Source organism: Buteo buteo, chromosome 20 (assembly GCF_964188355.1).
Source record: "Buteo buteo chromosome 20, bButBut1.hap1.1, whole genome shotgun sequence".
Classification (NCBI taxonomy): Eukaryota; Metazoa; Chordata; class Aves; order Accipitriformes; family Accipitridae; genus Buteo; species Buteo buteo.
In genome coordinates this window covers 2,416,463-2,440,915 of record NC_134190.1, presented here as the reverse complement: position 1 = coordinate 2,440,915, position 24,453 = coordinate 2,416,463, and the positions used below count along the sequence as shown (strand labels likewise).

The window sequence follows — 24,453 nt, the reverse complement described above, 5'->3', positions numbered from 1 at the left end:
TGAGCTTCTAATCTTGTCTGTTTTCATGTTGGAGGTTACCTGAAGTGAATTAACAACTTAGTGATGGACAGGGTTTGTTTCTGAGGAATTCTTTTACACACTACTGAATAAATACATTATGCCTTTGTTATCCAGCAATTCAAATTCCTATTTCTGTTCAAATATTTTACTATTTGAACATCAGGATTCTTCCCCCAGGTGAAGAAATACAGTCTGTCTACATTTAGGGGATATACCTTTACATGTCAGTTAGTAGTGCAGGCCGAGCAGTAATGTTAATCCTAACACTTTGTAAAGTTGTATGTACTGATTCACCGCTTCCTAGAATAATCTAGCAGATACTGTCTCAGGAGGCACAACGCTCCTAGAACGGTATAAATTGCAGCCTTCAGAGAGAGGGAGCACTCTATGTGTTCTCAGGTGGTAGGAAGGAGACAACTTCCTTATAATATAATTTTCTCCACTTCCATGTCAGGTATCTCCTGAAGACAGTAATTAATATTATATTCAGGAATAATCCATATCACCCATGTTGTTCTAAACGTAGCATGCTATATATTCTGCAGTAATCACGCCAGTGTTCAGAGAGAAATGTTAACAACCATATACAGAAAAAGACCGAATTCTACCTGCAGCTGCCTTGGTTTGAATCAAGAGTTATAAACCTCAGGAATTCTATCAGCCATCTAATATACCCAGTATGGGATTTTGCCCTAGATATCAAAAGAATGGTGCCTACTTCTACTCTGAGGGAAGTATGAATTCCTGAAACTTCTAGAAAGAAACACTAGGGAAATTTTTCAACTGATTTAATCACCAACACTGATACTGGCTGATGTACTTCATAAGGCAGAAATGGAGCTGGTAAAGTGAGTTGATAAAAAGAGTCTTAAAACTGAACGTTAAAATGGGGGCTTAAGTACCTTCTTGCTGAGACCCTTGTAATTCAAGAATAGTTGGTGAATTTGTAAAGAACTGGTTAGAAAGCTCAGGACCTCTGAAGGAAAGCATATAGGAGTTAGTATTTCTGTAAATGAGAAAAAAAATTCTGCTTAGCAGCAAAAAAAATTATTCTGCATAGCCACCTGGTCTAACCTGACATAAAGTGAGCTGTTTTTTAATTATGCCTTTTATTTCTGTAAAGCTATTAATTCCACTTTCACTTTTCTAGGCCTTTGATCACATTCTTTCTGCTATAGAAGACATTTCTGGACAAATAGGACATAATTATCTGAGAGACAAGTAAGTAGTAACTAACTTGGAATGTTGAAATACCGCTAGGAAATCTTATCTGTAAATTATGACTTTTTAAACCTGTGAGTTTAGGGACAGCAAGGATGTCAAATGTAGTTTAAAAGGTTATATACTGAAAATACTGGAAATATAGCAAATGTGAAAATAGTTTATTTTTGTCCCCTACAACCAGAATCTTTTCTTTTTCTTCACAGTTCAGATTAGGCCTTTTCAAATACCTCAGTTCGCATCCAGGGATCAGCTTCTCTCAAGATTTGAGAACTACCCATTTGCACAAAATAGTTGATTCATCTTGAGAGAAGCAAATTACTCAGCTGAAAGATACAGACACCATTTTCTTTAAAGTGTATGTGAAGAGTTACCATTGTGATGGGCAAAATTCCATAATCTAGAGGAATAAATGTGAAAAAAAGGACATTAAATCTGGACATCTTTAAGAGCGTTATTTAAGGTTAGGCAGTTCTCTCCCTGGAGTGAGGTCATTTCATAGGTGCAGACAGTCACAGTTCTGACCTGCTCATGTCCTGCTGACTCAGCATGTCAGTTCCACGCCAAAAGCCATGTGGTTGTGTTAGTTTTCTGCCGAGCACTCCCCTATCCCTTGCTGAGAAGCTGAGTATATTAGCTTAGGTTGAGCATTATGCTCGTATAACTATACAACTCCTAGGCTGGAGCTAGATTGTATCTGAGCATAGGGACAGTTTCTTTCCTTTCCTTTTGCTCTTTGTTCATTTATGCAGTGAAGAATTTTCATGAGGCACCCCAAATAGAACATTCTTTTTCTTTTGGTGTAAATTTTTAGTTTACTTTTTGGGAATGAATTTCAGCAGGCTATAATACAGGGGAATACATCCCCAGTTTTGAAATACTGTCTTGAAGATGGAGCTAAATATTTTTAAAGTGGCAGGTTGGAGTTTGACTTCTTCAATGTCAGAAAGTAATCTCCCTGAGTAACAAGAGAAGGAGTAGCTTAATGTAGATTCATGGTCAAGTGTGTGGTTTGATGACTAATGTATTTTGAATGAGACCGCCTTAAGTCTGCTTCTTTTGGACTACTTGTACATGAAAGTGCTGCTTACTCAAAGAAATGGCAGCCCGTAGCATCCTCACCAATGTGCTCAGGTGTGGCAGCCTGAGTTAGAGACTGCTTCTCAGATGTTCTGGCTAGAGAAGAGGAATAGTTATCAACTCTGTGAATAATGTTTAACAACAAAAAGGTTTCAACAATCTGATTAAAAAGTCGTAAACTCAAAATAGCCATTGGGCAAGATGGATAGAATCACTTTCAATAGTAGTCTCCAAAGTTGCCTCATGCCCTCTAGAGAAAATCTTGAGGAAGGTAGATGAAAGTAAGGCAGCCTTTATCTGCTGGAGCTAAGTATGAAATGGCAGATATCCTACCATCAGACAAGCTTGGAATTGTACATCACAGAAAACACACGTTACTTCTGTCCCCCAGAGTACATCAGTGTCATGAATAAGGCCCTCTGTAAGTGCTTTTGGAAAGGCACTGTTGTTGTGAACTGATTTTCTAGGCTGGCTGTCCTACAACACAGCTGGGGAAAAGCAGATTCCCTTCCAAAGGAGGAAAGAAAATTAAACTTTTAGAATGAAGTTATTAAATATAACTGCATAATCAGAAGTGGAAAAATAAGGTAGTATGATCTCCTGGAGTATAAAATGTCCTAGTGACTCTGAAATAGTATGCTGTAATCATAGCACTCTTGCTGTTGTAGTAGTGTTTGGTAAGTGAACCTATTAAATGCTTTGTGACAGCTGCATAACCCTGTAGCAGGCTTTTCCTTAACTTTCTTTAAATGCTAATTGAAAAGCTTCAAAACACAAATCCCTCACTTTGCTATGTTCACCATTTTTTAAAAAGTGCTTAGCTCACAAAAATATCATTTATGCTAAACTAAAAATGCTGTGAAACTAAAATTGCTTGTTGCCATTAACACAGTTTGTTTAAATTATCAGGTGGTCCAATTTTGATAGGAAATTCCTCAGTAAAGTACTGATGAGAAGGTCAGCTCAAAAATCAAGAGACCAGATCCTTAATGTTTTCCATGAACTCAACTTGAAGGATGCAATTAGCTATGTGGCTGAGGTACTTTTGAACACTTGTTGACCTATTACAGCATCGTTTGAGTTTTGGCTTTTTTTTAATTTATAATATAACCTAAAGTTGATATATTGCAGATGTCTAAAAGAAAACTATTTTCATTTCTGCTCTGCTTTTTTTATCCTAAATGTGTTTTGAGTTGCAATATCACCTGTTTGCGTGGCTGTAGTTCTCAGTATTATTCCTGACCCCCAAGTATGAGTATATTGCACTATGTTAGTGTACTTTTTTGTTGGGTTTTACTGAGTAACTTTGTTTCTGTACTCATTGCATGAAAAAAACCTGTAATTCCAAAGGAATCAGGCAAACTACCATCATTCTAAATGTGTCAACAGAGTCTGGCTCCTGCAGAACAGTGGTTCTACGTGATGACAAATCTGATTTGAAGAAGCTCACTTCCAAATGGTGTGGATATATGACCAAAGTAGTGTACTGCTGTAGTCTCATTCTGCCCCATCACAGTAGTATAAAAAAATTGGGAAGGGTAACTTTAATTCAAGGGAATCATAACACGCACACTTCGAAAATTAGGGTTAAAGTTATATACTACAGCTATCAAATGCAATCACAGAATGGTGTAGCTAGAGAAACTTAAGACTTGCAACAGGAGAAATTTTTAAAGTTACAGAATGGAAGAAAGTCACTGGCCTTCTGCAGAAGTACCATTCCCAGACTGGAGCAATGTTAACAGATTGTGTAAGAATTCCTAATCTTCTTCGGTATGAAAGTGGCCACCTTAGTCCAAATCACCACAGATGTGCAGTATTCATACAGTGTAGAGGATAGTTTTAAATGAAATATGATGTGATGAAAATGAAATGAAGTGATAATCTTATGCCCATAATCTCCAGGTGAACTCATTCTCACAGCTAGGTGATATACCGTTTAATTTCTTTAATTAAAACAAACACTATTACTATGACTGATACTACTACTACTAATAATAATCTCTTTTCTTTTTTTGAAAATGAGCTACAGCCAGGCAGAATTCTTCCAGTAAAACATGGAATTTCAAAGCTCAAATTCAGAAAATAGGATGAAATTCAGAAATTATGTTAGTGTGAAAAATGGGGAGTGGTTCACAAGATAAGCAAATACTTCCTTTTGAGATTTCGTAAATTACCCATTCAGTTTTCAGACCATTTGAGCTCAAGAACTAATTTTCATTCTTGTGGTGCTTTCTGGGTCACACCTCAGAGGAAGAAAGTTAGATAATGACTTTGATGTTGATGAGCATAAGACTCATGCTCAGATTCACTGCTGAATCTGTTCAGTACATTCAATACAGTATTTTTTCTCTTTAACAGGTGCAAAGGGCTCTATAGGTCACTAAGCCATGCAGATTTAGCCCCAGAATCTTTACCCAATAAGGTCTTGAATCCCATATAGTAATGTCAGATTAAGTTAGATTATTAATTTTTTAGCTGAGTTGCCTTTTTCATTATACCTTAGTACAGTTCATAACACAAGGAAACTGACTTTTGCTACCCTAGTCCAAATACTATTTGTGTATATTGTGTCTTGCAGACAAATTCTATTGGCAAATATCTACTAATCTGATAATAATAGACAAAGAAATTAAAAGTTCTCCAGGTTCTACAAGAGATCTGCAATATGGTTTCTCCCAGTGGAAATTAGTTATGTTAATATGCCTGATTAGTCATGAGTTGTGAATCCTAAAGTCATTCCACCTTTCTCATGTTAATATTTGCTTCAGTGATACGCTGCTTTAACAACTTTTCCTTAACTTCTGAAATATATCTTTGAGCTAAATATCTGTGAATTACAAACTGGCATTGAAATTGAAGCCATTTCTTCCAGGCTGACTAAAGATCTGCCTCCTCCAGCTACTCACTCTTTTCTCACTTTTAAGAAAATGAGGAGTTTAAAAACTTTTATAAATTTTTCATTTTTCAGCTCTGCTGTTATGCTGCATCTGTACAATAAACAAGAGCTTGAGAGAGTTCAGTCTAAACCTAAATAAATTCCTTATAGTTGAGAGGGGACAGCCTAAGCCAAGCAAAATGCAAATAATCCAGAGCAAGGGAATAGAAGTGACTTAAAATACTTACAGTTCATAACTTCTGGCTAAAATTCTTCCACTGATGATATGATATGGTATGATGTATGTATGAAACAGTAAACTTGATTTGAAAAGAAAGACAAATATACTTAAGAAAATGGACAGGATTATGCTGACCCAGAATTTCCTTTTTTTTTTTTTTCTGAAGTTTTCTTAAGTACACACTTAAGAAGCCAGAGTGTACTTCTTAATGCCACATACTACTGTAATATGTATGTGGGCTACCACAGTAAAAGGAAACATTTGCTTGATTTGCTGTATAAATATAAAAATGTAAAGGGGACACAATGCAGTTGAAGTTGGAGAAATGTAGATAAAATCTCATTCAATATTCTGCAAGGGAGATGGTTTTTCTTGGTGTATTCTTTATTACAGTTTAAAATGTAGAGACCTGCTATGTGATTTCTCTCTGCTGTGATTCAAAACCATGGGTGGTTTCAGCCAATGTAACCACAATGTCGCTCAACAGCTACCTTTCACCTAAACAAGAGATTACGGAAGCAGTAGGGAAAATGGTGAAGACATAAATCTGAGCTTTTGCAGCAGTTCACTTCTGTGATACTAGTTTTAGAACTGAAAGCAAATCTCATCTCTTCAGTATCTTGTCTCTTCATGCCATAACCTCTTTAAAATAGTCTTGTAGACTTCTACCACCACTTAATATTTGCTTCTTCCATTCTGGTAGAGAACAGAAGATTTAAGGTTGTATCTTTGAGAACGCTAATGTAAGTGCAGTGATGTATCGAGTCACAAAAATCTGCATAGACATCACTATGTACTTGGTTTACAATGTGGTACAACGTAAAAGGTCCACCCCTGAAAGGATCTGTGAAGAGAAAAGAGTTAGTCTGCAAAAGTGCAAGGATATAATTTGCAAACAGAATGACACCTAAGAAATCACTCACCTCCTCAAAATCAGTTTACAAGAATAGTTTTTCTCTGAGCTTTGTTCATTGGGATAACATCACTCAACATAAAGAAACCATAAAACCAAAAAATGGTTTGTATTCATTACCTAAATACAACTTCTCCCCTGCTTCTTGTGCCATTTGCATACAGCAGCCTCACCAATTATCCGCATTTTCTAATACACATTTTGCCCTAGGTGTTTACAGCTGTAATATGTCTTGTTTCTTTCTGTGGCCAGGGAGAACGTAGAGGTTCCTTGGCATTTATACGTTCTCCAAGTACAGACAACATGGTAAATGTGGATTTCAGCACTCCACGCCCAAGCACTGTGGAAAGCTCTGTCTCTTATTTACTGTAAGTAATGTGGACTGGTTGGGGGTGTTTGTGTGGTTTTTTATGTTATATGTGAGGAAATGGAAGCAGTGTGATAAGTTTTGAAAAATGCAAATTACAGGGGCTTCATTCACTAGTTTTTGGAACTTCAGTTAATCTTTTCTCCCACATAAAATGGGTATACATACAGTGATACTGTTGCATTTTACACACAAACAAATTTTTGCAGTAAAGGCTGGTAAAGTGAAGTAGATATCCACATTAGAGTTGTTTCATGTGCCTTTTGTTCACCAACTGCTATAGACAGGGCTAGATGTCATTTCTGTGTCTGCTCCAGAAAAACTCAGGAGAGAGGCAAGTAAAAAAAATTGCTGCTTCCTTAACTCTTTCATGAGTCTTTCACCAAACAGACTGTGTGTCATGTAAACTGAGAAATTAATGCTACATCCACCTGAAGGACAAAAACCAATAATCTTTTCACATTTCCCATTAGGTATTTACTTACTCATTTTCATTTAGCTGATTTTGACCTTCCCTTTTTTAAAAAAACTTAATTTCTCCCTCTTGTTCCCCATTTTCCTGTTTTTTCTTCCAGTTCAGCAATTACTGATTTTTAAAACTGCTCTTTGTATATTCTTCTTCAGGAGAGAAAAAGCTGGACCAGTTTGCCTTGACATGCAAGCTTTAGAGCAGAGGAGGAAAAGTATCCGGGACACAGAAGACACAGTTGCTCATCACACCCTACAGCAGTACCTGTATAAACCCAGGCAGGAGGTGAGAGCAGAAGGCTAGCATTGGACTGGTTTTCCAATCTAAAACTAGGAGACATTGGGAACCAAAACTTGGCAGCGAAACTCAAAAGGAAAGAACTCGTCTGCAAACTCTGCACCCTTGAGGAAGATAGGCTCTCTGTCTATATTATTCCTCATTTATGAACATGCCTCTTTAGTAGAACTAGTGCCTTTGATTTCACTGGGGCCAGTGGAATGCAGAACTGGGTCCAGTGTAGGTTCTGAAGCAGCATTAAATGGAGCGTATCAACTGAAGTGATTCAGACACTTAGAGGGAGAGGCTTACTTTGAATGACAGTCACGTATTTAAAATTCCTGGACTTATACCTGTTTCAAGGTGAAGAAAGAGAAAGAAAAATAGGAGTTTCATTAATGACTTCAGAGTAGTCTTTGGCTCATTCTTTTTTATAGAGTTGTTTACATTTGCATGACACTGATTGAATGCATTGACTCAGGGCTTCCAGCTGTATTTCTAAATAAATGAATATTGTCTTCCCTTCCTGGCCACAGCACAAACACCTGTACAGTCGACATGAGATCATGCACAGTGAAGATGACAAGCAAGACAAGGAGATTTTCCACAGGACGATGAGGAAACGCTTAGAATCTTTCAAGAGTACCAAACTAGGAATAAACCATTCCAAGAAGCTCAATAAAATCCACAAGCGAGACCGGGGCCAAAAAAGGGTAAAATACTTTCACTAGGACCCAGGTGTAGCTACCTATTATACAAACTAGGGGGTGGAGAGGGCAGGGAGGACTCTGAAGGGTCCTATGTTCTGCATTGATCTCTGTCCTGTAGAACTTCATGAACTTGAAAGGGCCTAAGCAAGAAGAGATTAAACTATGAGATAACTCAAGGGGCATCTTCTCACATGCTGCTTTTCTCTATGCTTTGGGACCCTTCTGGGTGAGAGATTTTTGATCACTTGAAAAACAACAGACCTTGAGCCATGCTACAACACTGTGGGGAGACGTTGCAGGGTAGATGTAGCAGGGTAACACTATAGCATAGAGCATTCCACAAAATTTGCATGAAACTAAGAGGGAACGTACAGCATACAAAGAGCCAAAGTTCCTTTCTTTTCCTGTAGTGAGTACAAGTGTGTGGGGGGGGATCTAATGACATCCTTATTGACTCTCAAGCAAAGATTACAATAGATTTCAGGGCTATGCTGCTGAACTCATGATTTCAGAGGATGTCACTGCCATTGCTATCTGACGATGGTAGCAGTTTTGGTAACTGTGTTTGTTTTATTTCAGCGAAACAGCAATGTTATACCAAATGGAAAAATACCTTCAGAAAATCCAGTACAAGATTTTACTTTGAAGGAAAAAGGTAAAAACACTCTTAGACCAGTTTCATTAACTGCATTTTACCAGCTACATTGTCAGTAAAGCATCACTGAAAAATTTTGTGATATGCAGCAGTGAAGCTGGTATTAAAAAGATATTTCTAGTCATAATTCAGAACTCAGAGTGGGGATCTGCTCCATGTTTAAATGCAGTGTCTTGATGATATAGAAGTTGTTTTTCTAGGCAGCTGGATAACAACCCAAATTTTAATTGGCCTTTTTACTCACATTTTTAAAATATCACATTTAAATTTTGGAAACAAAACAATGCAGTGGCTACAACGTAGACGAACTTTCAGCTTCCTTTTGGATAAGCTGCACAGAGCAACTTTTGCTAACACTTTTCTTTTTCATCACAGCAGGATATGTCTGCCCAGGACACCATGTCATATAAAATTCAATAGTTGAGATGACATTCTGATGTGAGTTAAGGTCCATTTGTTTAGAATGGTCTGAATCAGAGTTGATGCTGAGCAAGCACATTAGAACTGAAGGAGAGTGTAGCTTTGAAAGAACACATCGTCAGAGGCCAGTTTCAGCACTGATTCACTCTTCACACACAAATCTAACCCACAGGTCAGCCTTGAAAGTGTAATCAGAAGCTGACTTCCCTAGGGAGCAACCCTAGCAAAAGTTGGTTTTGCTTGTAAAACTCCAAATTCTTCTATCCCATGTTTAAACCGTCATTTGGCATTGATGTCAGTCATAGCAAGACGTGATGGATCCTAATATGTTTGTTATGTAATTATATGTCACTTAAAAGACACTGAACTTACTGTCTTATTTGTGTTCTTCCCTCTGTTTATGCATGCAACACCTTGATCTCAAAGACAATTGAAGTAAAGTAGAGAGGGATTCATCTTTTCTCAATAGCTCCAAGCAAAGATATTTTTCTTTATGTATGTTCTTTGAATCATTTTCTGTGCGTCATTTTTCTTTGACTGATAGGGGCAATACAGACTGGCTGAATAAGTGTAATATTCTAGAACCTTTTTGCACGGGAAGAGCTTTCCGAATACATATAAGTAGGTCATTCAGTGCTGTCTTATGAAAGAACACTGTGTATAGAAGTCATCCTCTATTTAAAAAAAAAAAGCTTCGTTGGAAGACAGTCTTACCAAGTGGTTTAGCAGCTGTTGTAGAACTGATTCCACTGCAATAGAAGTAGCAATGACCTCACCAGATGTGAAATCAGTCCAGGATACTAATGCTGTCAAATGGTGACAATGCAGTGGCATGTCATAGTAATGGGATGACATTTGTCAACATGTGAGCATTTAAGACCCAACACACAACAGCAGCAGTGGTGCCGTGTCATAGGTTGGTTTGCTTCAGCCCCAGGAAAGCAGACAATTCTGTTAGCCAGAACCTTAACCAGAGTGTGAAATCTCTCTCTATCATAGCACCAGTTAATAATGCAAGCTGGAAACCTGTGCTTGAGTTTCTTGATGTAACTGCTATGTAAGCTGCAAACTCTGAATACGTTCACATTCGCATTTCAGTGCTACAACTGTTGATTAAATTTTGCCCTTATCTAGATCCTTGTTAAAGATGTATCTTTGATAACTATGCCAGCATGAAAACAGCATGAAATAGCATTTTCTATCAGAACTGATAAAAATCTTGAATCAAATTGGACTTTCTTTTTTTTTTTTCAGATTTGGAGTTTTCTGAATCAGAAGAAAATAATGATTATGAAACTTTGCATCTAGGCAAAGGAGTTGATTTCCTGGCTAATGTGACGAAGCAGAATTTCACAGATACTCCTAATGGTAAAAGTATTAATTACCTACAGAGGGTTTTTTTCTCAAATGTTAAAAAAATTCTAGAAATGCTGCTGATTTAGCCTGGATTTTTTGTTTTGTTTTAATTTGATGTGTTCTATTAGAAAATATATTTACTTAATATTAATGTTAACGGATAGCTTCAAATTTGCTACTGATGGAAGTTGTGAGCATGACTGCCTAAACCAGACCTAAACCCACTAATTATTTCTAGCAACAGAAAATGTTATTTTAGAGTTGTCCTACCTCAGAAGACCAGTCAATACTAGTCCTTTGGAACTATTTTCTACTTGCATTTGAAGCACTTTGTTGTGATAAATTTCATGCTTCTTATTTCAGGCAGGATTTCTCCTTTTAAATTCACAGCTCCCTCAGTTCCTTACAGGCTCATAGAAGTCACTGAAAAGGGCAGATTTGCAGCAGTCCTGGAGCATTCATTGAACTTGATTTCTAGCCCTGAAAGGCTCCAAAATACCAGATTGAAAGTGTATCACTCTATATAACAGAAATTATATGATATGATTTATGAAGTTTTAAAATTTAGTATTTCTCTTTAGCACTTCTGTGTTTGAATTTTCAGCATGCCACTGTATGCTTCATGTGTAATAAGGTGTGTACAGTGAAGAAAAATACTTGTGGTTTTGTACTCTTTTGGCAGATGTGCTGATACAGCCTTTCCCCTGTTCCATGATAAATTCTATGTTTGAGAATGTATAAAGATATCCAGAAATCGATCCAGACATAAATAGGTGGCAAGATGCAGACCTAGACTAATTTTTAAAATTTCTTTTTCTGTTGAAACACTACAGATTTGATACTTATATTAAAAGGCTCCTGTAACTTACTTTTGACTGTTCTGTGGCCTGCTTTAGCTCCCTCACCCACATCTCATTCCTTTATGGAGTTGTGCAGTTTATGCTTTTGCATTTTTTTTCCATCTTTTGTTTCTTTTTTATGGGTTTGATTTGAATTTTCTGCAGTTATTTTATATTGTGCGTTATTTTGCTTAAAATTTGCCGACTGATTTCTTCTTTTATTGATTTTATTTTTTGTCTCCAGATAAGCCAAACATAACTGCATATTGGATCTAATACCCAATTTTTCTCTTTAATAGAAATCCAAAATGACTAGCAATAACCAAAGTAGAAATAGCAACCTATGTGTGTATAATGGTCTGTGTATTGGTCTAGTCACACCCATACTGGCGTGTATCAGGCTGGTTTTTTCCCATTATAGCCATTCTCCTTTTACAAAGCATCTTGCTGTATTACCAAGAAATTATTTTGATTAATTGTATTTGTCACTTGTGAACTTTTTTAGGAATTGATAATCCAGTATTTTCAGCTGATGATGATCAAAGCATCTACATGAAGTTCTCACCATGGTTATCTAGTGAAGATACTGTGGTACCATCACAAAGGGCCCGAGTGCAGATCCCATATTCTCCAAACAACTTCAGACGGCTCACCCCATTCCGGCTTAGCAATAAATCAATAGATTCCTTCCTGCTAGCAGATGGCCCAGAGGACCGACCCAGATCTTTCCTCCCAGAATCAACACATATGTAATATTTTAAAAGATATTATCACCTTTATTTTTAATCAGCCTTCCTCTCAACCCTGACTACTGACAAGTAAACTTACTTTTCTGATTTTTCTTCTCCCAGCGCATCTCTTTCCTTCCTGATTTCTTCGTACAACTAAACATCCTCTATTTTCCTCCAGCTTGAATAACAAAACATCTTTCTATTTTCCTTCTGCAGAAGAGCTGTCCAACTATTTGTGGTCCAATGCCTTGCTATTTTCACAGCAGATAAGGTCCTGCTGTTTGTTTTGGCTTGAATACTTTAAACGCCAAGAAAATAGTATTCCAAATACCAGAATATTGTGCACCCATTGTCAAGGGTTCCAGATTTCTTGGGTAGTCAGTTCTAGATGATAACATTTGTATCTGAATTCCTTAACAGGAATCGAGTAATTCTGATTCAACCGCCTTAAACACTGATTGGTCTTTCCAAGTAACATTGTCACTACTGTCTGCAGATGTAAGCAAAGTAGTCTGAAGCCCCAGGAAGACATCCAGGTGCTGATGCCAAAGGACAGGGTTTGCCCATAAGAAGTCAGATGAGTTGTTTAACCCACTGGACTCTATTGCATTCGGATGTACAACACGAGCAGCAGGGCTAGACCAGCGGTGAGCTGGGCTAAGTCTCTCATTCTTAGCATGATTAGAATATGATTTTTGACTCTATTGCTAAGAAGCCTTGAGTCAGTTCTGAACATTTGTCCAGGTTATTTATCCAGTGCCCAGGAAGGGAAAATTGTCCCACTGCTACAAGTACTCAGTGACACTGCTGATGTCATCATTAAATTACATAAGAAAGGGTTTAAAAATGAAGCCTGTTTACTGGAATGCATCAGAGTTCCTTTGCACAGGTAGTGATAATTACACAACAGCCAGACTATGCAGAAGCAGAATTCCAGTTTTGGTTAGAGCTTTATCCTCCTTAAACTGAGAGTTTATCTTAATCCATACCTTATTTTGAAACTAGAAAAAAATGCTTAGCTTTCTGATGCAGTAAATAACTTGTTGCTTCTAATGTGTTAGAGGCTTAAAATTAAACTGTCTCTGGGTTTAAATGAATATCCTAGTTTCCCTTTAATTCTCACTTTGTGGAAATTTTCCACACCATAAAAAGCAGCCTTCACTTCTATAATCAACACAGTCAGTGCTGTAAATGAGGTGGGTCAGGTCACAGTTCAGACATCATAACTGAATAGAACATAGGGCACTGCGGGGATTATGCAATGAAATGCAATAGTCCATTTCATCATGAATTCACTTTTGTGGAATCCATGATCACAAATATATGACCTGGTGTCCTCTACACATCAACAAATAAAGGAATGTGCTAAGCTGAAAGTATTTCTCCAGTTAGTTGATGAAACTTTGTTCAGAGAAAGACCTCAGAATAAGAGTGAATGCTGGTAATTTTGATTTGAGAAGAAGTTCATAAACTTTTGAAAAGAAATAGAAAAGGAAGTTCCATTTTTCTTTCGTTCTGGCTTCTGTCCCTGCAGAAGATGTGCTAGTTCAAGTGTAATTACAGGAAGCACATCACTTTCTTTACTGGAGTGGCCTGTACGTCTGTGGTTTGTTCTAGTACTCAGTTCCTTATTAATGCATCATTTTTTAAATGATGTTTTAAAATGAACACTGGATTAATTTAAGAACTGTGAATTAAATTCCAATATCCTGATTAAAATTTTGAACAATGAACATCATTCCAAAAGGCAAACTTCTTGACACTTAGCCGCATTGAAATTATCTCCACTTTTTTTCCCACTAAGGACATTGTCAGAAAATATTGGCATATGACTTGCTGAACATTTTCTTGCTAACCTTTGTTCTTTTTCTCCCTTCTGTTGCTTTATTTGACTTTATTCTTAGGAACTGGTATGTGTAAGTTCTTGTGCAGGTATCTTTGATATATCAAAATCACTGGGTTTTGACTGCTGTGTTTCTTAAGAAGTGTTTTGGGAAGTTAGACCTTGATTACTTTCTGAAACAGTCCTCTGAATTATTTCCTTAATAAAATTCTCCTAATAGGAGAATGATGTTGAAATTTCAATTACAAGGTTTTAAAAACCAATGTAAATTGGAAGGCAAGGGTGGAAATGTGAAGTTTCTCTACCTAGTCTAAAGTATACAGAAAACTAATCATAGGCATTGACTCCCTGGTGATACCCTCTGCTACTTGATTGAAAGAGCACAATTTCTTTCAAAAGTTTCTGAAAGATTTCTTTGCTGAGCATCAGGACTAAATGTTTCAAGATAAAGGTACACCTTAATGACCAGATGGCAGCTCCATCTCCTAAATATCTGAAACAGGCAGTTGTTCATCACAAACATTGAACTAAGATTTGCCTGATACTCAGCAAGGATAAGCTCACTTCAGGTTGTCCAAGATAGAAATTGGGACAGGGTACAGTTCCCCAGCAAAAAAGCCATCTTAAACCACTCACTTTCATAAGACTTTCATAAAAATAGCCAAAAGCAAAGCCCAATAGCCAGCACACTACTATAGAAAGTATGTTTCACAAATGTTTCTATTTAATTGTGCTCTCTAGGTGATATGGACCATGATGTTGAAATGACAGAATATTCCTCTTCAGATGACCAACTAAATGAAAACCAAAGTGTTTCAGTGACTCCCCTCCACTTCTTCCCATCTTGCCTTCAAATGCCTTGGACACAAAACTATTCTTCATTGGAAAAAAGAGGGAATATATCTCTTTCTACTGTCTCTGAGTATATAGCTTCTTGTGACCCAAATGTACCTGATCTCTTCTGGGAAGCAGGTACAGATACGAATAACAAAGAGACAGTAAACTCAGGTTATTGTTCTGAAGTTAGCTACAAGTCAGAGAATTCACAAGAAGAGAATTCTCTACTTATGTTTGAAGGGCTGGAAGACTCTTATGTGAAGGAGCCCCAAGAGAAGAAAATGTTGCTTGATGTACAAGGAAATTACAGATCTGCTGCAGCCAGACGTGTACAAAGCCGACGTTCTTTTCACAGGCCAAAACCTCTGCAACACCCTAAGCTTCAGAAGCTAGCGTCTCTTCCAGCATCTTGCCATGTCCCTCCACATTCTTTGGAACAAGAGGAAACACAGTTGTGAGCCAGGACTTACTTGAAAGGAGAAGATGAGAGAGAATAACTTGAACAAAGGGCTTCTGTAAAAATAGAGAGCAACCTATTGGTTCGTGGGATCTGCTCTAAAATGGTCTCACGTGGAAAAGGAGTGGGGTCCCATGATGTCAGAAACACTGGAGCTTTTCTGCTGCACTTACATTTTTAAGTTCTCATTCATAATGAAAGGCTGCATAGTGAAGGGGAAATATGCCTCCTTATTATTTTTTCCTGTAGACTGTTACAAAAAAATCAATATTATTTTTGGAGGGCTAAACCAAGAATCTTTTCAAATGGTAAATCCTTGTTGTTTTTTTACTTGGAAATGGTTTATTATGCCATTATGCCATAAATACATTTAAAGAAATAGGCTGCATTTGCTGCTTCAGTAATGGAATTCAATATTTATGATGTATGAAATTAATGTAGGAGAAGCCAATGGTTAACCTCTTTCCTGCTAAGTCTACTCTGATTGAAATGGATCAGTGCCTTTTATAAGTGCAAGCTAAAGAAAAAAACTTTCCTGCTCTTGAATATTTGTGTCACTGGGTAATTGTGGGATATTGACTCTGGTGGAAAACTTTCCAGGGAGAGGAAAGTCCTGGCATCTTGAAATTTAATCAAGGACTCCAGGAAGGCCATTTCCTTCCTTCACCTTCATTTCCTCTGCTCAGTAGCACTGGAATGAAAGAACAACCAGAATTAGCTCAGAATTTTAGTTTGTGTGGTCACAAGCAACTCATTTCATATTCTTAATTAAGCTGCTCTATTTTAAATAGCCTCACTCAGACAGAAGTGTAAATATTTGTCATTTTGACTGCTGCTTTGGAAGACACCTTCCAAATACTCTGTTAGATTATCATCTTGTTAATTTATGTATCACTTTCAATAGCTGATCAGGATAATGGTCTCTCAGATGCTATCCTGTGTTTTGCCACATGGTTTAAGTGCCACAATGACTCAGGATGTTGATGGTTCATAGTACTGTACAGAGTTAGTTTGGCTACTGTGTATGTATATACCTGCTTGTGTTAGGAACTTCTTTTGTTTTTTTGTCCCCAGTTTTCTTTTAAATAATAGTAAAGATTGCACTAGATGCCTATGGTGTATGAACCTGATCTATGTCACCTTGAAGACAGCTGGAGACATCAGTGAAAGCCAACTCAGATGAAGACTATATAAAAGTGAAAACTCTGAGACCTTTCACGGGTGTATAATGCTACATGCAGGCATATAGTCCTCTGGCCTATCTGTATTTTGCCTTGGATGATTCCAGTCCTGAAATTTTGGCTTGAAATCTTCAGTGGTATAAGTTGCAAAGCTTATGTGACATCAATAGAAGATGAGTGCTTAGCTGCTTTTGTGATCCTAACGTGTACCTTATTTCTATTTGATATCAGCATAAAGCCTTTGTAAATGAGCTAAGTCACCTTCAGGGAGGTATCTGAATTGCTTAAGACTGGATCCAATGGAGGCTTTATTTGGTAAATTTTACTTTATCTATAGAAATTAGTGGTTGTCTCATTCTACCTACCTAGATTTTGAACAGGTTCTAGGTGATTCTCTGTCAGATATCAAATTTGAGATTTACCCAGACACCCAAAAAGAGTGGAGCGATGTGTGAGAATTCGTGCCCACATCTTTTTCCTATCTTTGTCCTCTTTGCTAAAACTGCCTGTTAGGCTAGTGCAAATTGCAGAGATGTGATGTCATATATGTCATATATATGTCATATATAAACCTAGATAGATACATAACATAGGCGTTTAGAGACTAGATTCAGAGTACTGTTTTTTTTTTATATCAACCCACAAGCAGCTGCCTGGCTGCAGTCATCTTGAGCACTGATTCAAATCAGTGTCCCTAATTGGAAAGCTTCATCACCCAGAGCCGGTCTTGTTAATGAGGGTCATGAGACATAAGGCTGTCATCAGTAGGGATGCTAATTTTATAATTAAATAATGTAAATAAACTTTTTGTGAACTAAGTACATATGAACATACTATTTTGGTGAAGTAGAGCATATTAATGCTGTTCCAGATAATATAATTGGAACAAGTATTTTAGTCATTGGCATAGATACATAACAGGACTGTGACTGATCCCAAATATTAGCACAGGTGAAGTGCAATGTGCCAAAATCTAACCTCCAGTCTCATAGCATAACGCTGAAGTACCAACACCAAAGTTGGCAAGATGCTTATCAGGTGTTGGCTTTGAAATAAAACTTTTAATTTCCTATTGCTGTTGTACAGAAGACATTGCTGTGTTGCAGTAGGAAGAAGAACCACACTGTGGACTGTTTTCTGCTTGCTTGTTAGAGCATTCCTAATCTATTTGTGTACAGGCTACCTCAAGAAAACATTTGTAAATTTTCATCAGCAGATGGGAGTTTTCACCAGATAAGTGTTGCACACACAAGAGTATGCAATTTTGAAGAACATAGGATATAAGATTTTAATGTTCTTGTATGCTTTTATGCTAAGCAAGAGAGGATCAATAGACACCACAGTGTTTACAAATACAGCAGTGTCTGTGAAAAGTCAGCAGGATCCTGTATGATTTTGAGAGGGCTGTGGGCTGTAGGAGTTTTTGCAAAACAGAGAGGAACATTATGCCATTTTTAGCAACAGAAGAAATGGAAAGACACTGTGTACAAAGGGCTTAACTCTCCCTTTAGTTTCAAAGGCCTTTGGGTTTGTCTATACGTTGTGTTACCATAGTTGAACACATGAAGGATAAAATGGACAATTTTGATAGCAAAGAGACCTTTCCCTGGAATAGCTTGCATAATTTCTGAAGCTTTTATACCTTGGAACATGTTTTCTAGTATAATTGCCTCTACAGAAAGGTTTTGTTTGGCATAGTTTCTCAGTTTGAAATGTGATGAAAAAACCCCTTCATGTCCCTAATTTCTATATTGAGAACATACTCTTATATAGAATACAGTGGATTATAATTCCATATTTTTTTCCCAAGGCAATTGCTCCCAATATCTACCAGGGTATATAAAAAAAGCAGGTTATAAGAGTTCATCATCTGTCTCACTCTTTTTTTCCTATACTCTTTCTATGTACTTTCACATTTCAGTACAAGTCCCGTGGATGCAAGTGTTTGGTTGTTCCTTCAGCACACTTTAATCAGTCAAGCACCACTAATTCCCATCACAGCAACACAGGTTAAGAGCTGCTGAGGATCTGGCTGTATGTATCAGCTTCTTTTTTACCATGTGAATTAGATTGGAATGATCAGTTGGTAAATCAGTTCACCTCTGGTGAGGCCAGTTCAGTTCTTGCTTCCCTGGCTGAAAACTGTCTTTAACGTTCTTTTGTGTCAAAGAAAGGCAAGTTGGGAATTCCACAGTAGCTATTTATTGTACAAGTAACTATGGCCTACCTTGTTGTAAAAAGGTGAAATGCAGAAATATTTGATGTCTCTTCTGTACATTTTGCTCCATGGATAAGGTTCTTTTTAACAATGTTTATTATGCTGCACTATGACCTAGCAATGTTAAAAAACAGAAGTGTTGCCTGCATTCAGATGAATTCTGTCTCTCTGAGCTGTGAAGCTAGTTATTGAAATATATGAAATTATGTTTTACAAATATATGGTCTAGCCAGAGATATATGTAACAAAAGGTTGCAAAGTAATCACGTGCCTTAATTGTCACTCTTTGGAGTGCTGTTGTTTGGAGATTTTTGTGTGTACTTTCCAAAAGGTGTCAACTTACTGCATATATTTTTAAACAAGTCAAGTTGTTCTGCTAATGTGTCTTTATAGAAACATTTTAATAGTATATTGTAATGAGAAGTTTGGCAATAAATTGTATCACTTTGGTGGAATCACACTGCTTTGGTAAGTGATTTAGAGAAACATTTATTTAGTACATTTAGAGAAGACTTTCCATACAAGACTTCTGAGAAGTTTGTATTTCTGCTCACAAATCAAAGTTTAAAAAGGCTGATAATTCCTGTCATTTATAAAATGCAAATCATTAAAAGCAGCAACAGAAGTTGTAGAAGATCTCCTGAGTCTCTCTCTGACAACTGTGACACTTTTTGTATAGTTCTAGCCTTACTGCAGTCAATGACAGAACTCCCGTTGACTTTATAAGCCAATATTTCCATCTTTAGAACAGAAGGGTCCATATTTTGTCAAGATATATATAGAGATACTGTCATTATAACAACACTGTAACTTAAACTTTACATATGTGATCATATATAGCATCTCATTATAATATCCTTCTTTTGATGCAAAGATTCAAGCAATCTTTTGGGGTTTTGTTTTACTGTGCAATGCTTTTTGAAGATTTGGTAGTCACTAATGCCAGCCAGCTTGATTTCCTACACAGAAACCAAGGAAACTTAATCTAAGCTGTCTTATATTGGATGAATCAATTTTCCCTGAAAGCTCTGTGATCTCAGTGAAAATGACCATTTCTGCTGTCATCCTGCTGTTAGGATGTTTCCATAACATTGCTTTCTACAAGATAGGAGGCATGAGCTAAAAAAAAAAACTTCTTATAAATTTATTTATAGTGTAATGGAATTAAATATTTAATGGAGTTAAATAAACATTATTTTCTAAGTATCAATTTTAAGAGATTTAAAAGATAGCACAGATGACCAAACCATGTGCTAGCAAATAAAATGCTGCAATAGAAAAATTAGATAGAACTGGTTTTGTGGTATGCCCATGCAGTAGCTAATTAGCTAATAGTTCATTAAATCAATGGTGAGGGGAGCATCATCCCTTGTCACCTTTGTTGATATACAAAGCATACAGAAGCCATGAACAGCCATTTCTGTTGGAAAAATTAAACTTTTAAATGAGCATTGAAAGCTACCAGTAAGGATTCTGACAGGTCAGACTTAATGGCTGCTTAGTTTAACGAGCCAAGAGGTACATCACACTGAAACAGATCACAGGCTTTTGCAAAATGATGTGCACAGCACAACTGGCACAAAGAAGATGAGAGAATTCAGTGCTGTCTATTGCTTAGAAACACAAACAAATACAAAGTTGTGGTCAGCACAGTAGACCCAAGCAAGGTAAGAGACAACAGTCCAAGAGGTTTTAGATAATACTTCATATGAACTCTAATCCATGATAAAACCAGTGAGATTATAACTAAGTTTCAAATCCCAGCTGTGTTTTCATTTTTTTTAAACAGTGTTGGTGGACTGAAAACACCAGAAAAGGTTTTATATTCTTTCCCCTTCACATCTGCTTTAGGCTCTCCTCACATTCTATGGGTCATTCCAAAGCTTTGTACCTCTGAGCTTTGCACCTCACAGATCTGGAGGTAGAGAAAGGCTCAATGCTAGTTATTAGTGATTTCAGCAGAAAAGATCAGAAACATGAAGTGGCATATAAACGCTGGCTTTTGGCACTGGATGTGACTCACTTCTCAACTTGAACAGAGGAGGGTGGCTTTTTGAAGCTACAACATTCATGCTATGAGAAAGTCGAGCTTGGTGTTGGGGGCACACAGCATCTATTGCAAAGTTGCTGCTTTGCATCTTTTTGTTTGATTGTCATTTTGTTTGCCATTTTGTTTGATTTATAAATTGGAGTGTATTATTTTATTGTAATTACATTTGTTTCAGCTTGTATTTTTGGAGCATTGGAGCTCTATATTTAAAAGATGTATCTTTACTGGTACCAGTTCATATCAGCTCCTGCTATGATACAAGATAATGGCTATTGCAGTCATCATACGTCATCACACCTATCATAGCCCATGTCAGAATATAGTCTTCTACCATTATTTGTGTGTTTCAAGGTTTTAGCAGATAAAGCTGGAAACCCCACCTTCACCCAGATATTATGCTTTACAGAAGGATGGAGAAGTTTTTGTTTCAGAGCTTTTACAAATTGAGTTTCATGTTCAAACCAAGACATAAAGTGAAGCTCAGTCAACAAGGGCCTTTTGCCTATCTAGAGTCAAAACTATGTATGCCTAGGGAGTTTTCAATATTCTAACTCACTCTGAAATCCTAACCACACCTGAGATTCAAGTTTCCTTACCAATATTACACATCACTATGCTCAGCAGTTACGGAAAGGGAAGCCTGGAGGAGAGCAGGCTTTCAGTGAATTTCATTTGATACTGTTATGGATCTGAGCGCTATCACTTCTGCCTCACAAAACAGGTCCTTTGGTTGGCCAGCTAGGTGATGTGCACACAGAACCTGTACTTCCAGCCACTACATGTGAGTTGGTTGGCCTGCAATGCCTCTGTCAACAACAGTCTGAAACACATAACCCAATCCTTCTCATTTGTGTGCATTTACCATTTAATTACTTGCTGTTCTGAAATATTGATGCATTCATCTTGAATCCTGACTCTATTGGTGTAACTTGGCTGTGAACTGTAGGGTTATGGATGAGTGAACATTTGGCTGATAATGCATAACACAGAGAATCAGAGAATCATAGAAGAAGCTAAGTTGGAAGGGACTTCTGGAGGTCATCTAATCCAATTTCTGAGGAGCTAGCTGGCTAACTAACTTAGAGCTAACCGACCAAAGTCAAATCAGGTTAGAATCTGGAATGATAGGGGAATGGCAGGATTCACTTCTTTTCGTACACACACTTTCAGATCTCAAGGCTACTTTCCTAGCTTACCAAAAGAAAACCTACCTTCCTGACAGAAGGCCATCAGGGTATCCCCAAGAAAACATTCCAAGCGCCCGTCATCCCTGATGTCTAGAGGCCAAGAGTCCAGACTGCAGAGGGGCATGGTATGGTGTGCTCACGAAAGAGTGGGCTAGGATCAGTTCACCAGCCAAATAAAGCCTTCTGCATATACTAATCCTCAGAATGTGAGGTAGGTGGGTGTTTAGTATGCTGATGCATGTCACTAATTTTGAACCCATGCCCTTTTCCCTATAAGCACTGACTTATCTTGCTGCATGAAAGACACTGCTCCTCTATTCCTCAGAGGCAGTAGCTACAAGTATGATCCTGATCATAAGATTAAGTATAGGTAGTCTTTGTTTTCTTTAGCTTTAACCAGCACTGCAGGAAGCTGTGCTGGTGGTGCTGATCATGTAACTCCTCTGCAGCAGTCTTGTATGTGGCCAAGACTCTGCATGCAGTGGTGAATTCTGCTTTTCAGTAGTCTTCACCACATAAAAACATCTATCATCTAAACTTTGCACTTCCTCTGGAGCTTTCTTCATTCCTGAAACACAAAAAGACCCCAATAACCTATGTACCCATTTTTTTTCTAGTCGTCTTCCTTTGAAAGACAGCTGCACTAAAGCCTGCCATCTGAGGATTTTCATCTGACACAATGTCTGTGTGCTATATGCAGAGAAGCATGGGAATTTGGAGGGAGGTGAAGGGAAAAGGCTAGAAAAGTGGCTCATGAGATGGGGAATAGAGCCTGAAGTTGTCTCAGCCATACTCCTTGTTGGAGTATTCAGTGGAGCATGGAGGCACTGAAGCTCTCCTGAGAGCTAGATGCAGGACTTGGTTGTTCCTGTTGCAGAAGGCACCTTGGGAGCGACTTAAAAGTTCGGACAGTCAGGGAAGCAACCCAAGCTAACGGTGTGTACAAAGTCAATGTCTGGTTTCTACACACCAACAAGAGTGTATGGTCCATTCACGTCTTCATTTGTGAAATGTATTCATTTCTACTGAAAGACTTTTTTTTTCCTATATAAAACGCAAATTTGGGAGGAATTTTAAGATGTCTGTTAAAAGTGATGACTTTTTTATCTCACAGCCATATGCAGGCTGGGAACTGAAGGAATGGCTTGAACTTGTCATAGTCTTCAGAATGTCTCTCATTCTCAAGGGGTGATCTCCACTCTGTCACTAAATATGCTGCAGGAATAACAACTGTATGGACACAGCGGTGTGGGACTGATGCTGTTTCCAGTTGGCTTTCTGGGAGAAGGGTGTTGTACTCTTTAAATGACGCTAAGCAGAGAAGGACACTACATCTCCTTCTGCCTGAGCATAAGAAGAAGGGAGATAGACCATCTACATTTAACAAAAAAAAATTATTCTGGAAATATCTTAGAAATGTGAGGCAATCAAGATCTATGATCATGATCAGCTGTCAGGCATTTGATTATTTCATGTGGATTCTGGTAGCTTTTTGGGCCATTTAAAAGTTATAATATTCTAACAATGGTGGTCTCAAAATGGTTGGGGTACAGGCATCTGGTATTCATTTTTACATTTACCATGAAGCTGACAGAGAGTGTGTGTATATATATATATATGTGCAAATAGACACATTGGTTGGTTGTGTTTGTATGTCGTTAACAATACAGGAAGATGACCATCTAGAGTTAAAACCAAACTACAGTTACAGTAGTAATCTAGAAAAACTGCATTGCATATGAGGGAGTTGCTTAACCTGATGCAATGAGAACATATTTCTTAGGCTCAAGCTAATGACTCTCTGAAAGATTTTTGTTTGTTTGTTTGTATCATTCTCCAGCGATTGGGCAGTGTGAGGAGTTCATACTCCTCTGGGGAAAAAAAGAACTGAAGTGTTTCTTTGTGGTAAACTCAATTTGTGTGTAATTTATTCCAGCTGACCAGCTAGCTCCAGTCACTCTGTTGAAGGTGGATGATTCCACTCACTTCAACAAGAAACAATTATGACAATGTCCTTCTTTCTTTCTTCTGTTCCAGTCTGTCAGGGAAATGACATAATTAGTTATCGCTTGAGTGAAGAAGTTATCCAGTGGAGGAGAATTAAAAAGATGAGCTATCTGCTTGGTCCTGTCAGTGACAGTAGTAACTGTTACTACTAGTGGGAGTAAATTCTGTAACTAAACTTTTGCTTAAACAAAACATATCATATTGTAGTTACGAGTCTGCCCATAGCAGGCTAGCTGGGGGTCCTGTGTTGTGAAACAGTTTATTCTGAAAGTTTATACTGTCAACGCCAACTAGAAGCTAGAATGGGAACCAGGCTTTCATTGTTCTCCTGAAAAGGCAGATATGAGGTCCCTTCAGAATGAAATTTTCTTCCTTACTTCTACTCGCTGTAATTTCCTCAAGCAACAAAATGACAAATTTATCCCAGTGTGCCATAGCAGCTCACTGTAAGCTCACATTTTCTTGCTCACTGGCTCCAAAAATGTGACTAAATTTT

At 37.6% G+C, this 24,453-nt stretch overlaps 1 protein-coding gene across 1 annotated transcript in view; it reads left to right on the top strand.

The window, feature by feature from the left end:
• Nucleotides 1-12,199, top strand: part of SLC9A3 (solute carrier family 9 member A3) — a 52,473-nt gene extending 40,274 nt beyond the window's left edge. Inside the window, exons 9-16 of the mRNA XM_075052441.1 lie at nucleotides 1,172-1,242; nucleotides 3,232-3,361; nucleotides 6,607-6,722; nucleotides 7,346-7,475; nucleotides 8,003-8,179; nucleotides 8,756-8,831; nucleotides 10,506-10,619; nucleotides 11,952-12,199. Coding sequence (XP_074908542.1) covers nucleotides 1,172-1,242; nucleotides 3,232-3,361; nucleotides 6,607-6,722; nucleotides 7,346-7,475; nucleotides 8,003-8,179; nucleotides 8,756-8,831; nucleotides 10,506-10,619; nucleotides 11,952-12,199 — 1,062 coding nt within the window. The remainder of the gene's footprint in view (nucleotides 1-1,171; nucleotides 1,243-3,231; nucleotides 3,362-6,606; nucleotides 6,723-7,345; nucleotides 7,476-8,002; nucleotides 8,180-8,755; nucleotides 8,832-10,505; nucleotides 10,620-11,951) is intronic.
• Nucleotides 12,200-24,453: the final 12,254 nt, after the last annotated feature.